This window comes from Zalophus californianus, chromosome 11 (assembly GCF_009762305.2).
Source record: "Zalophus californianus isolate mZalCal1 chromosome 11, mZalCal1.pri.v2, whole genome shotgun sequence".
Classification (NCBI taxonomy): Eukaryota; Metazoa; Chordata; class Mammalia; order Carnivora; family Otariidae; genus Zalophus; species Zalophus californianus.
In genome coordinates, this window is record NC_045605.1 from 61,927,959 (window position 1) to 61,941,450 (window position 13,492).

General features: G+C 39.5%; 1 protein-coding gene across 1 annotated transcript; it reads left to right on the forward strand.

Annotated features, from left to right (window-relative positions):
- The first annotated feature begins 4,910 nt into the window (after nt 1-4,910).
- LOC113915051 (olfactory receptor 688-like) lies at nt 4,911-5,876 on the forward strand. The gene has a single exon (XM_027580746.1). It carries the CDS (start codon nt 4,911-4,913, stop codon nt 5,874-5,876), a length of 966 nt encoding a protein of 321 aa, XP_027436547.1.
- The last annotated feature ends 7,616 nt before the right edge of the window (nt 5,877-13,492 follow it).

A 13,492-nucleotide genomic window follows, 5' to 3' on the forward strand; every position in this document is an offset into this window, starting at 1 on the left:
AATCAGAGAAAGACATGTATCATATGATCTCACTGATATGAGGAATTCTTAATCTCAGGAAACAAACTGAGGGTTGCTGGAGTGGGGGTGCGGTGGGAGGTATGGGGTGGCTGGGTGACAGACATTGGGGAGGGTATGTGCTATGGTGAGCGCTGTGAATTTTGCAAGACTGTTGAATCACAGATCTGTACCTCTGAAACAAATAATGCAATATATGTTAAGAAAAAAAAAGAAGAAGAAGAAGATAGCAGGAGGGGAAGAATGAAGTGGGGTAATTCGGAGGGGGATATGAACCATGAGAGATGATGGACTCTGAAAAACAAACTGAGGGTTCTAGAGGGGAGGGGCGTAGGGGGATGGGTTAGCCTGGTGATGGGTATTAAGGAGGGCACGTTCTGCGTGGAGCACTGGGTGTTATGCACAAACAATGAATCATGGAACACTGTATGAAAAACTAATGATGTAATGTATGGTGAGTAACATAACAATAAAAAATTATTTAAAAAAAGAAATCTATAGGAGGTGAGGATGAGGAAGCAACATAAAGAGGTTACTCATAATATTTGTGATGCAGGAAATACATAGGGGCAATCTCTGGAAACAATATAGAATAAAGATATATTTTGATATAGGGAGAACTCAAAACCTTCCTAGAATGAGATGCACTATTCATCAGACAAGAGTGAATTAATCCTTGAGGAACCTGGAGTGAAAAGCCGTCCATCTGGTGGGCCACCCTGGGAGTAGAGTTGAATGGCCCCAAACATCTTGTGAACTAACCCCTAAGAGCATTTGGGTTGTATTCCCATTGCAATGCCAAAAAAGCCCCTGCAGGATGGTTGTTATAAAGTAGGGAGGGCCTAGAGAGCACCACACCAGGATCAGGCATCTCATAGGTCTAATTTATACAAAAACCCCAGGCTCCAAGGGTGGCAAGCAAGGACAGGAATCTGTTCTGAACAACAAAAAGCTGAACACAGGCAGCTGAAGCCAGGAGAGCAGAGGCAGCTACAGAAGGCATTGCAGGTCTCTTCCAAGACCTTCTTGAAGTTGTAAGTAAACCAGTCAATGACCTGCACACTGAGAGGTGAGGGGATGGACGTTTCCCACCATCCTGTAAGAAACTCTGTTCCTCATCTCCGAATTTGATTAGTATATGCCTAATCCTTGCCTTCTATGGCTTTCTTATTTGATTTGTACCTCCTTCTCTCAGGCTCTTGACTTTTGTAGAGACTAAGTTCTGTGACTAGGAAACAGGAAAGAAGTGAGACTGAGTTCCAAGATTGTCAGCAAATCAATGATAAATCGATAGGCCTAGAATAATAGATTCTATACCTGAGATTCCTAGAACAAAAGCAACTTTAAACAAAGCACTGCTTTATTACACTGAATAAAAAGACATACGATTGTTTTTAAAAGACCTCATATTTAATAGAAACTGAAGCTGAGTTCCCATGAAATCAACCAAAAAAATTGAAAACGTTTGCCATCATAGTTATTTTACACTGATCATGAATTTCCAACTGTTTCAGTGAGATATGAAACAAAGATTAAGATATATTAATATTTGTAAAGAGGGAAAATAGCATTGTTTGCAAGCAACTTTTTTAAAAGGTATTTGTTGTGCTTTTTTTTTTAAGATTTTATTTTTAAGTAATCTCTACACCAACATGGGACTCTAACTTGCAACCTTGAGATCAAGAGTTGCCTGCTTGGGGCGCGTGGGTGGCTCAGTCGTTAACTGTATGCCTTCGGCTCAGGTCATGATCCCAGGGCCCTGGGATCGAGCCCTGCATCCGGCTCCCTGCTCCGTGGAAAGCCTGCTTCTCCCTCTCCCACTCCCCTTGCTTGTGTTCCTGCTCTTGCTATCTCTCTCTGTCAAATAACTAAAATCTTTAAAAAAATAAGAGTTGCCTGCTCTATGGACTAAGCCAGCCAGACGCCCTGCAAGTAACTTTTTGCTATACCTAGAAAATCAGAAAAAGAGCATTAATGGAAAAAATTTAAAAATTGACAATAGTTTAGCAAAATGGATGATGCACAAGACAGAAATAACAAAACAATAAAACTGCAATTTATAAAATAATAAACCCAAAATATTTGATTTACCAACGACCATTAATTGGTTGAGATAATACAGAAAAAACTCACCAAATGTTTAAAAGTAGCAGATGTTTAGCAAAATGAATGAAGGCAAAAGGAGAAATAACAAAAACCAATATAATAACACTAAAAAAAGTAAATTCACTGGATTTCCATAGGTCATAAATACACACACATTGGAATACATAATGAAAAAACTCATATGCATTCAAAATATCTCAAAATACTAATAATCATAATAAGAACAGTGCAGAGGTACAAAATTTTAGTAAAAATTTTTTAGATTTAAACAAAGGCAGAGAGAATCCACATTTGATGAATGAGAAGACTTGATAGTATAAGGATGTCAACTTTTTTTTCCAAAATTAAGCTACAAATTTAGCACAATCCCAACCAAAATTGTTATTTTAGAACTCAATATAGGAAATCCAAGTTTAATCTGGAAAATAAACACATGAAAAGGACTTTAAAATTAAAGAGAATAATAAGGGAATATAGTCCTCTTGTGTATTAAATTTATTTTTTTTTAATTTTTTTAAAGGATTTTATTCATTTGAGACACAGAGATACAGAGAGAGAGAAGAGAAAGCATGAGCAGGGAGAGATGCAGAGGGAGAGGGAGAAGCAGGCTCCTTGCTGAGCCAGGAGCCCGATGTGGGGCTCGATCCCAGGACCCTGGGATCATGACCTGAGCCGAAGGCAGACGCTCAACCATCTGAGCCACCCAGGCACCCCATATATTAAATTTATTATAAAACTAAAATTTTTAACTCAGTTTGATATTGGCACAAAATTAATCAGAAAAAAATAGAAACAATTGAGTGCCCTCCATAGAACTTATAAATATAAAAATTTATTATGTTACCAAAGAGGCATAATAATCGTTTGGTAAGACATGTAGAAACCATTGTTTAATCATACAAAATCACTTTATTTACATACCTCTCTTTAACAGAAAAACTAAGTCCATGTAAATAAGCTGCATCACAAAACCAGAAGGTCAACAATTAAAAATTAAAAGTCAAAGGGAAATGATCAAAATTTTGAGTGAAGAATGGTCTTCTGTAACTGTTTTTGATTGAATAATGGAATACTTTGAGAATTACATGAAAGCTAAACAGTTCCTCTCCCCAGAATAATGTAAACATAGATGAAATTTTTCCATATAAATTTAAGAAATTCACAGATTCCCATGGAGACTACCCACAAATTCTTGATTAAAGAGTTCTATTTAAGTTTATGTCCTAGAAAGAAAACATTTAAAAATTGTGTAAGGTACAATATACATATATCCAAATATATGTATTTTAAAATTTGTAAGCAGTATGTAAAACCAAATAAAAATTGGGGAAAATGTTATAAAAGCCATATGACATCATTTAGTGGCTGTTGAGAAAAATGTTTATAAAGTTTCCCAATGCATCAGGAAATTTATATGTACTATGCTAAGAAAAAGCACAGGATAAAGAATTCCACTTACATGAAACTTCATAAGAAAATTTTCTTTCAGAAAAGAAAAATGCTGAAAATTAAATATTCTAAAATGTTAAAAACCATTACCTTTGCTTGTTGGGATTTTGATTTATGGTTATTTTTCTTAACTTCTGTTTTTTGTTTTCTAAATTGCTATTGTTTTATTTTTTCTTATTTTTCTTTTTCAATTTCATGAGTACTATATGTTTATTATAATTATAAAAGGCATGGTCATTCATTGGCCTTGATCTTACACTTAACGTCATCAAATGAAGCAAAGGTAGAGATTTGGAAAGGCAATATTGATACCTAAATATTTCAGAAGGGAAGGTATTATTCACAAATAAAGGTTAAAAATAAAAAAGAATTCTCAGGTATTGGAGGTTTCCAAAACCATAAAGCCTGTATGTTTTTTGATAAAACTCTTGGAATAGTCTGCAACAGTTCAAAAGTGAACAAAACTGAGAATGTGATAATGAGGAGGACCAAGTATTTAAAGGACCAAAAATGAGCTGTGAAATTACTTAAGTGAAACAGTCTAAATGTGTGTAATAAATGCCTACAGCTCTCAACCACACAAAACTCTGAAAGTGCTGGAAGTCTGGTGGTAATTTTCTCTCCTTAAATCTATTACTAAAATTGATGATTTTAAAATACAGCTTTATGCATGTCTTTAACATTACTTTCATAATCAGAAGAGAAAACAAGTGATATTCCTACAGAGTCCTGACCTTTTAGCTATGATTTGATGGTAGAGATTAAAATTTTGCTAAAGCTTTCTCATTTATTACTGTTTTCAACATATGATTCTTATCTAGACAAATCATTCAACCTCTGTATCCTTATATGTAAATAACAACCCCTGTTGGGTGAAGATTAAATGACATGATTTTTGTCAGAAATCAAATGTCAACCACAAGCACTGTTTAAAAGAAAACCTCGATCAGGGTTCTCCCTGTGGCTGCATGGTCTCCTCCTAAAGATCCCCAACAGTGGAGAAAACACTTCTGCCCTCTAACTTTGGGTTCTTTATAATGTACAAGTCTTCTGCTCTGTGTCTGCGTTCCTACCCCCCACCCACCCGCCCACACACACACACACACAAATCTACCCAGAATTTCCAGAAAACAAAGCCAGTAAATCTTCACTTTTATTCCGCTAAAATCTTTATCTTAGAATCTATTTGGCTCTTCTATTGTTCTTATCCAAACTTCTTTCAAGGGTCCAAGTGGGCTGAGGATACACAAATTTTGAGCCTCAGCCGAGCTTACCACAGCCTATTGTTATTTCCCCTTAATTCACAGATAGATGCTGAGAAGAAGACATCCCATGATATGGATACCACCCTGACTATAAGCAATAACTCCAGGTTCCAGGTGTCTGAGTTCATCCTCATGGGGTTCCCAGGTATTCACACCTGGCAGCACTGGCTTTCCCTGCCCCTGGCTCTGCTCTACCTCTTAGCTCTTGGTGCCAACATCCTCATCTTAATCACCATCCAACATGAGCCTTCCCTGCACCAGCCAATGTATTGGCTCCTTGGTATCTTGGCTATAGTGGACATTGGCCTGGCTACCACCATCATGCCCAAGATCCTGGCCATTCTCTGGTTTGATGCCAAGGCCATCAGCCTCCCTGAGTGCTTTGCTCAGATCTATGCCATCCACTCTTTTATGGGCATGGAGTCAGGCATCTTCCTCTGCATGGCTGTCGATAGATATGTGGCCATCTGCTACCCCCTTCGGTACCCCTCCATAGTCACCGAGGCTTTTGTGATCAAAGCCACACTGTCCATGGTGCTCAGGAATGGCTTGCTGACCATCCCAGTGCCCATCCTGGCTGCCCAGCGACACTACTGCTCCAGGAATGAAATTGACCACTGCCTGTGCTCTAACTTGGGGGTCACCAGTCTGGCCTGTGATGACATCACTGTGAACAGATTTTACCAGTTGGCCTTGGCATGGGTTATGGTTGGGAGTGACATGGGTCTGGTGTTTGCTTCCTATGCTTTGATTATTCGCTCAGTGCTGAGGCTGAACTCTGCTGAAGCAACATCGAAGGCCCTGAGCACCTGCAGCTCCCATCTCATCCTCATTCTCTTTTTCTACACAGCTGTTATTGTTGTGTCTGTCACCCAGCTGGCAGGAAGAGAAGTCCCCATCATCCCTGCTCTCTTCAATGTGCTACACAGTGTCATGCCCCCAGCCTTTAACCCCATGGTATATGCCCTCCAGACCCAGGAGCTGAGAGTGGGCTTCCAGAAGGTGCTTGGTTTGGGGGACAATGTGTCCAGGAAGTGAGCCAACTTTAAAGGGCAGGGTTTTATAACTGGTATTACAGAAAGAGCACAGGCTTTGGAGTGCAACAGCCCTGGGTTAAAATTCCATGTCTCCCAATTGCTAGGAACATCAATTCAAATTAATTCACCTGTTTTGTACAGCATATACTATATGTCAGGCATTGTAAACACTCCACAAATATTAACTCATATAACTGCATAACAACCTTATGAAACAAGTACAATTGTTATTTATATATTTTGCAGATGAGGCAAGAGAGTTGAGAAATTTGCCCAAGGTCAAATGGGAAGGAAGTTGTGGAGTAAGGTTAGAACACAAGCAGTCAGGCTCCAGTGTCCCTGCTCTTAACACTTTTCTCTCTATTCAACCCTGCTACTAACTTTTAAAAACAGAAATTAAGATGACAGAAAAAAAGGAGGGGGGATGATACCTAACTAAATGAAATTATATATCACTTCTCCATTAATAAAAGAAAATTCCATTTAAAAGTTGGCAGCAATTTTCCTGTCTAATATATGTCAAGAATTTGATAGGAATTATTTTGTCACTTCACAAACTCTTTAACAACTCTTGAGTTAATTTGCATTAAACACTAAGAAGAATATCCCAATTGCTTTTTGTTAACATTCAACATTACTTGAACTTCTCAAGTGAATTAAGAAAATCCCAGGAAGGTGCTGCAGTTCATTGGTAGTATAAAGGTCAGCAATTTCTCTAGAGTAGATCTTTGCCCATAAGAGAAATGATACAAGTTTGTGAACAGAGAAAAGAGAAAGTTGGTAAAATTATTTTTTATTTATTTTAATGCCAGAATATAAACCAACAAGGGTGGAATTTTAGCTCCCAAGTGACAGGCGAATGAGTTTGGGAAATTCCCCTGACCTAATCACATGGCATTATTGCTGACCTTGGAAAGAAAAGCCTAACATGTGCCAATAAACTTAGAAGCCTCTTCTAGGGTTCCCAGACCCAATTCCAACATGGAGATGGAGGAGAGAGGGTTCCCCACACACACACCCAGCAGCGTGTCTGAGAATTCAACCTAATTCTAACACTATCTACAGGGAAACAGCATCAGATTCCACAGGTTAAGGGTTCAGTCCCACAAGACTGCCTTTACCTCCTGCTTCAGATGCCTATTGCAAGGCCTAGACTGTCCAACCTGTGCTCCTGACCAACCAGATACAGACTGGAGGTTCCAATGACCCTTCCTTGGGTTTCAGACACCTGTCACAAGTCCAGGTTGTTACCTGTACTTCTGACAAGATGCAGTGGGGAAAGTGGCAATGTATGTGTTAAGTGATGTGGACAAAAAAGGCAAAAGAAAAAAAAAATTAATCTTCCTGATAACTTACAGCCCATTGACAAGTACTTGGGACAGGCAGTGACCTTCCTCCAGGAACTTAGCTGCCTTGATGTTAATACTTTTCTAGAGGCAAAGGCAACTTTAGCTTGACATTAGCCCAGATCTCCAGGATCCTGTAAGTTTTCTTTAACATATAAAAGGCCTTTGGAAACCCCCTTTCTCTCTATCCCCCAGGATGTATGTTAGCAATCTTCTTCCAAGCATATGGCCCAATGATACACATCTGAAGGGTCTCATTATTCAAGTTTTACTAGACAGTAGTAAATGACCTTTCCCTACAACAGCTAGCTCCTCAAAGTCCTGGAAACCTTGTTTCCAAATTCCCTAGAGACTTATGCTATTCCTCAGCCCCCTCCCAACTTGAAACTATATAATCAGCCACTCCATACAACCCCAATGCAGCTCTTTCTGCCCACAAGTCCTGTCCCCATGCTTTAATAAAACCACCTTTTTTGCACCAAAAACATCTCAAGAATATTTTCTTGACCATTCACTCCTGAACCCCAACTTTTCACATCATTAGGGCACAGAGCTTCCATGCCGTCTCCAGGTACAACATTCTCCCCACATCAACATGTGATCACCAACTGGGAAGAGATTTGAACCCAGTCCTTTTTTATGGGGATTTCATTACATAGTCATGACTGACTAAGTCATTGGCCATTTGTTGACTCAGCCTCCAGTCCCTCTCCCCTCCCCAGAGGTGAGAGTAGGGCGGGTCTGAAAGTTCTAACCCTCTAATCATAAGGTTGGTTCTCCAGGCAAACAGCCCCCCATCCTTAGATTACATAAGGACTTTCCAAAAGTTACCTCATTAACATAACAAAAGAGACTTTTATCTCCCTTATCACAGGAAATTCCAAGGGCTTTAGGAGCTGTGAGCTGGGAACCATGGATGAAGACCAAATACATAAGAAAAATATATTTTGGTCACTTGCGTGACCAAAATATATATTCCTTACAAATCACAAAATCACAGAGCCCAAGACTGAGAAATTTAGGCCATTAAAATTCAAGGAATTATCTTTCTTTTAACAGAGTGAGTTAGAGGGGCGCCTGGGTGGCTCAGTCGTTAGGCGTCTGCCTTCGGCTCCGGTCATGATCGCAGGGTCCTGGGATCGAGCCCCACACATCGGGCTCCCTGCTCCACGAGAGGCCTGCTTCTCCCTCTGCCAGCCCCCTGCTTGTGTTCCCTCTATAGCTGTGTCTCTCTCTGTCAAATAAATAAAATCTTAAAAAAAACCAAAAAACTAAAAAACAGAGTGAGTTAGATAGCAGGCCTCTCTTATTCTATAGACAAGGCAGACTGAACCATGTGCTTTTACCTGTTTTTAACAGTGATCATTGTAGAGGCTGCTTTTAGGCAAACAGCCTTGAGCAATGGAATGTAGAAAGGGCCCACAGCGACCACCTGGCTGAATACAGACAGATCCATCAGTCCACCCACCTCAAAATATCCATAGACCCTAACTGACCAATGGGCTATTTACAATCAAGCACAGTTACCAAAAAGGGGAGAATTCCATACATCACCATACCTCCTCATCCAACCCCTTTAAAAACAGCCCCCATCCGCTGCCTCCTTGCAGACAGCCCCTCTGCGGCTCTCCTGTCCCCTGCTCCCTTGCAGTGTGTTCAATAAACTTCTATCTCCTTTGTTCTGCTTCAGCTGAATTCTTTAACCACCTTGCCACTGGCTTCCTCCCAATCATCACCCAACATTTGGGGGCCCTGATCCGATAGGCACAGACACCCCATTTAGACCACAATCTTGATGAGGGATAGAAGCAGAAAAATGTTCACCTTTAGACTAGAAGGCTGACTGAGAGCCTGCATAGTCCTGATAGGGACTAAATACGCACTAGTTGCTACATTCTTAAAGGGTCTCATGATTGCATATATATTCATCAATAGTTAATAGCAAACTGAATGATAAGCACCAGAGAAATCTCATGGAAGTAGTTTTACAACTAGAAATTCTAAGAAACATTTGTGATCTAATACAACTTTCATGTCCCTTCCCTCTTGAGCACTAAGCGTATAACCACCACCTTCATACAGCAAAAAGTGCAGCTCTTTCTGTCCACAGGTCTTGTCCCTGTGCTACTCAAACTCAGAATTTGCACCAAAGTCTCAAGGATTCTTTCTTGACCCTTGCACTTGACTACCCCACAACAATCCAATATATGAAGAACAGAGCATTGACTGCTGATAAATAGTAGTGCACTATTGGACAGGTCAAATTGCCTGTTATTCTTTCCACACAGTGTTTGGATCCTTTGCCATTTCAGGGAGAAAAAAATAAGTCCCAAGAGAAAGATACTAATCTCCTGTTCTGGCCATCCAAGAGATTGGATTTCCACTTCCACTAATGGCTAATGCGATAATTCAGACAAAGACTCCTGGTGAGAACAAGTAGAAATGATAGACAAAACATCTTTAAATGGGTAGAGAGAGATTGGAAAACTAACAAATTAGTAAAAATTATGTGAGGCTTCCTTTCAACTCCAACTTATAAAGAAAGTTTAAAAGTGTCATTCCCATCCTTAACATCAAGAATTAGCTGGAAAAACAACCACTTTACCTGGACCCATCAGAGAACTGAGGTCACAAGGCTAACTGACTTCCTGGAGTTAGAGGAATACCCTTCCTCTAGGTGGGATATGACTCTAATAACATCTCTTCTCCTGGAGATGAGAACTTTATAATGGAGAATGCTCTGGGATTATTTCACAATGTTAACTTTTCCCCTCCCCCTGCCAGAGCCAGGGGACCCCTTTTGGATCTTTATTGTGAAAATCTGCTGGGATTGCTGGATTTAAAGTGTGGGACCTGCCTAAGACTGAACCCCCAAATATTTCTCATTCTCATGCTAGACCACACTCATACTCAGGATTTGTCAAAATTACCTTTGAAGTACCTACCAATCTATGCCTTCAGCACCTTCTGCCCCAATTAGCCAGATTCTCTGTATTCACCTGTGTCTACAAATTAGGGTTGTAATTGCAGTTGCCCTGTAATGTCACTTCTTTGATGGGTCTATGAAGAGTCACTGAATTTCCTTTTTTTTCAGCCTTTTTTATTTTAAGGACAGGAGTGAGGATTCAAAGCTCTTTACATGTCAAAAGTTCTCATATTAGATTACAACTAAAGTACAGAATAAGTACGCATGAGTACATACTCATACAAATAAGTGATCTAATAAATAAGTACATAGGAGAGAATAAACAAACTTCTCATGCAGAATATTTCCAATAGTTTATGTAGCTACACCACCCTCAAGTAGGTGGAGCATAATTCCTCACTTCTTAAGCTCATAGTGACTTCTTTCCAAAAACCTGCATTGGCTCTAAGTAGGAAAAGGAAAAAAAAAAAGTTTAACCACCAAGACATGTATTTTGGATGCCCAGGTTATAGATTTTTATACCCTCTTCCTCAGTATGCTCTGTCAATTAACTAAATGCTAACAATTTCTCACTAGACCTTTTTTGTTGTTGTTCTTTTTCACATTACTTGCTCAGATTAAGACACTCCATACCCTGGAGAGTGAGTAAAAAGTAAACAGAAACCAGAAGTCATGACCATGGACTGGCCAGCACAATGGCATAAAACATTAAAAAGGGAAAACATGCTTCCTTACTGTTAGTAAAAAAGCTGTCAATTAGGATTGTGTTTAGCTGTTTATAAAGGACAATAGAGTATAGCGGTTAGCCAGATTGGGAGTTTATTTATCTCATGACATTCATGTGCACATGCATGCACACACACACAAGGAATCAGGCACTTCAGAGATATTAAAAGAGCTCTACTGTGCCATCAGGTAACCAGGCTCTTTCTACTTTCTGCTCTGCCATTCTAAATTATGCTACTATACTCCAAATTCAACTCCAGATTCCAGAGAAGAAGGAAGAAATTTAAAAGGAAGCCTCAGTAGACTTTTACTCACATCTGACTGGTCAGAAATGAGTCTGATGTTCATCTCTAGTTGAAGAAAGACTCAAAAGTCAAGTCTTTTAGATTCCCAGGCTCTATGATAGTGGAAAGTTATGCAAAGGTGGGTTTGAATGGGTTCTGAATAAACTAACTCCCAGTAAAAACATAATACACATCACATTCTTTTCATGCAATATTTTTAAAAATTGATAAAGTATTGGGGCACCTGGGTGGCTCAGTTGGTTTAGCGACTGCCTTCAGCTCAGGTCATGATCCTGGAGTCCCGGGATCGAGTCCCACATCGGGCTCCCTGCTCAGCGGGGAGTCTGCTTCTCCCTCTGACCCTCTTCCCTCTCATGCTCTCTATCTCTCATTCTCTCTCTCTCAAATAAATAAATAAAATCTTTAAAAAAATTGATAAAGTATTGGGCCATGAAGAAAGTCTCAAAAATTCCAAAGAGTGAATAAGTTCCAAAGATCTCTGAATAATATGACAAACTCAACACTTACTACAGCTTCCTACTCCCACTCCAAATCCTAGCAATCACTAAGAATATATGCAATAATATATCAATTAATAGCATCAACTAATAACACAAAACAAATGGAGAGCCACTGATGAAACACACATACATATACACACAAATGGGGAAACTCCAAAGATGAAAGGCAATTGTGATGGAATCGTGGAGAAATGAAAGCCCAAATGGTGCATGGTAAATTCAGACTGAGAAATACCTGACTCAGAGAAGCAGGGGACCATGAGAAAACCAACTCAGTGATGAATGAGTAGCATAGGAGAAGTAGCCAGGCAGGTCTCTCCTCCTGCACATATACTCCTGAACCAAGAAATAGGCCAAAAGTCAAGAAACAGTGGTGGGTGTTCCAGAACACTGGAGATTGGGTCATAAAACATAACAGTGACCCACATGACTACAAATGACCATGCCCCATGAAGCATGGGAAATGAGCTCAAGCATAAATCAAGATATTAGCATACCTCACATCTCTCTTAAAACAGGTTCCATGAAACAAATACAGCAACATCCCAAGATTGCCTACTAGAAAGAAAACCAACCAGAGACAAAAATGGCTTGGTCTAAATTTTACACAGGTTTCTTCCTGACTATAAGCCCATGGTCTCCCTTTTCTTTGGGCATTTGCTTCAGAAAACTTGTAAATTCTTTCTTTGCGCCTTTGTCATGTATATAAGTCTTCTAAACTCTTGCCAGTTTTGCAACCTAGGAAATGTCTTTCTCAAGAACCTGGGAACTATCTCCTGAGGTGTAAACATTGAAAAAGATAACACCCCATTTCCCAGTCCCTGTAGAGGGTACCAGCCTAACTTCTAAGGGTGGCATTTGGCAAACACAGATGGCCTAATCACAGACAAAAACATTGGCAATCTCAGGAATAATTCAATGTACTTGACACATCCCATTGATCAACCTCCCTGAAGTACTCCAGTACATTTTCACTTGCTCACCCTAGGGCTTAAACTCTTTTCACCTGACACCTTACCCCAGCTCAACCCTGCCTTTGTGTTAATGGAACTGAGTATCCAGACAATCTGTACTCTCTACCCCACTGCTGGCAATCATATAAGAATAATATCAACTTTCACTTGCTCATCATGTCCAGTGCAATTTTATTTAACACTAAATACAACCAGACTCTTGAGCAAAATCAACACAAAAGAGTGGCATTAAAGTCAATAAACAAAACTCACATCTAAAGAGATAGGATAAATTCAACATCTTCAATCAGAAAAGCTCCTCTCAAGGTAAATTTCTCTGTGCCAGCTCTCTGCTTCAGGATTCCAGGGACTCATGCTTTCACATCCAGAGCTGGTGACAAGTGCTGTTACTAGCCCTAGGTAACTACACTATCACTTAGGATCTTACTAGGGACGTCCTTATACTAGTCCCTTTGTAAGTAAAGCCTTCTCAAATTATTCAAATTCAATTAATTTTAATTTTCCTATTCAAATTGTCCTAATTTGAGAAATAATTAGTGCTGGCAAGAATGTGGAGAAAAGGGAACACTTGTGCACTGTTGGTGGGAATGTGACTTGGGAACTGTTAGTGAGAGTGTAAATTGGTACAGCCACTATCAAAAACAGTATGGAGATTCCTCAAAAAATTAAAAATAGAACTACTATATAATTCATCAATTCCATTTCTTGGTATTTACCCAAAGAAAATGAAAACGCTAATTCAAAAACGTATATGCACCGCCATATTCATTTCAGCATTATTTGCAATAGCAAAGATATGGAAACAACTTAAATGTCCATCACTGGATGAATGGATAAAGA

Coding starts and splice junctions, on each gene's coding strand:
- LOC113915051 (XM_027580746.1), top strand. CDS start 4,911: ATGGATACCACCCTGACTATAAGCAATAACTCCAGGTTCCAGGTGTCT.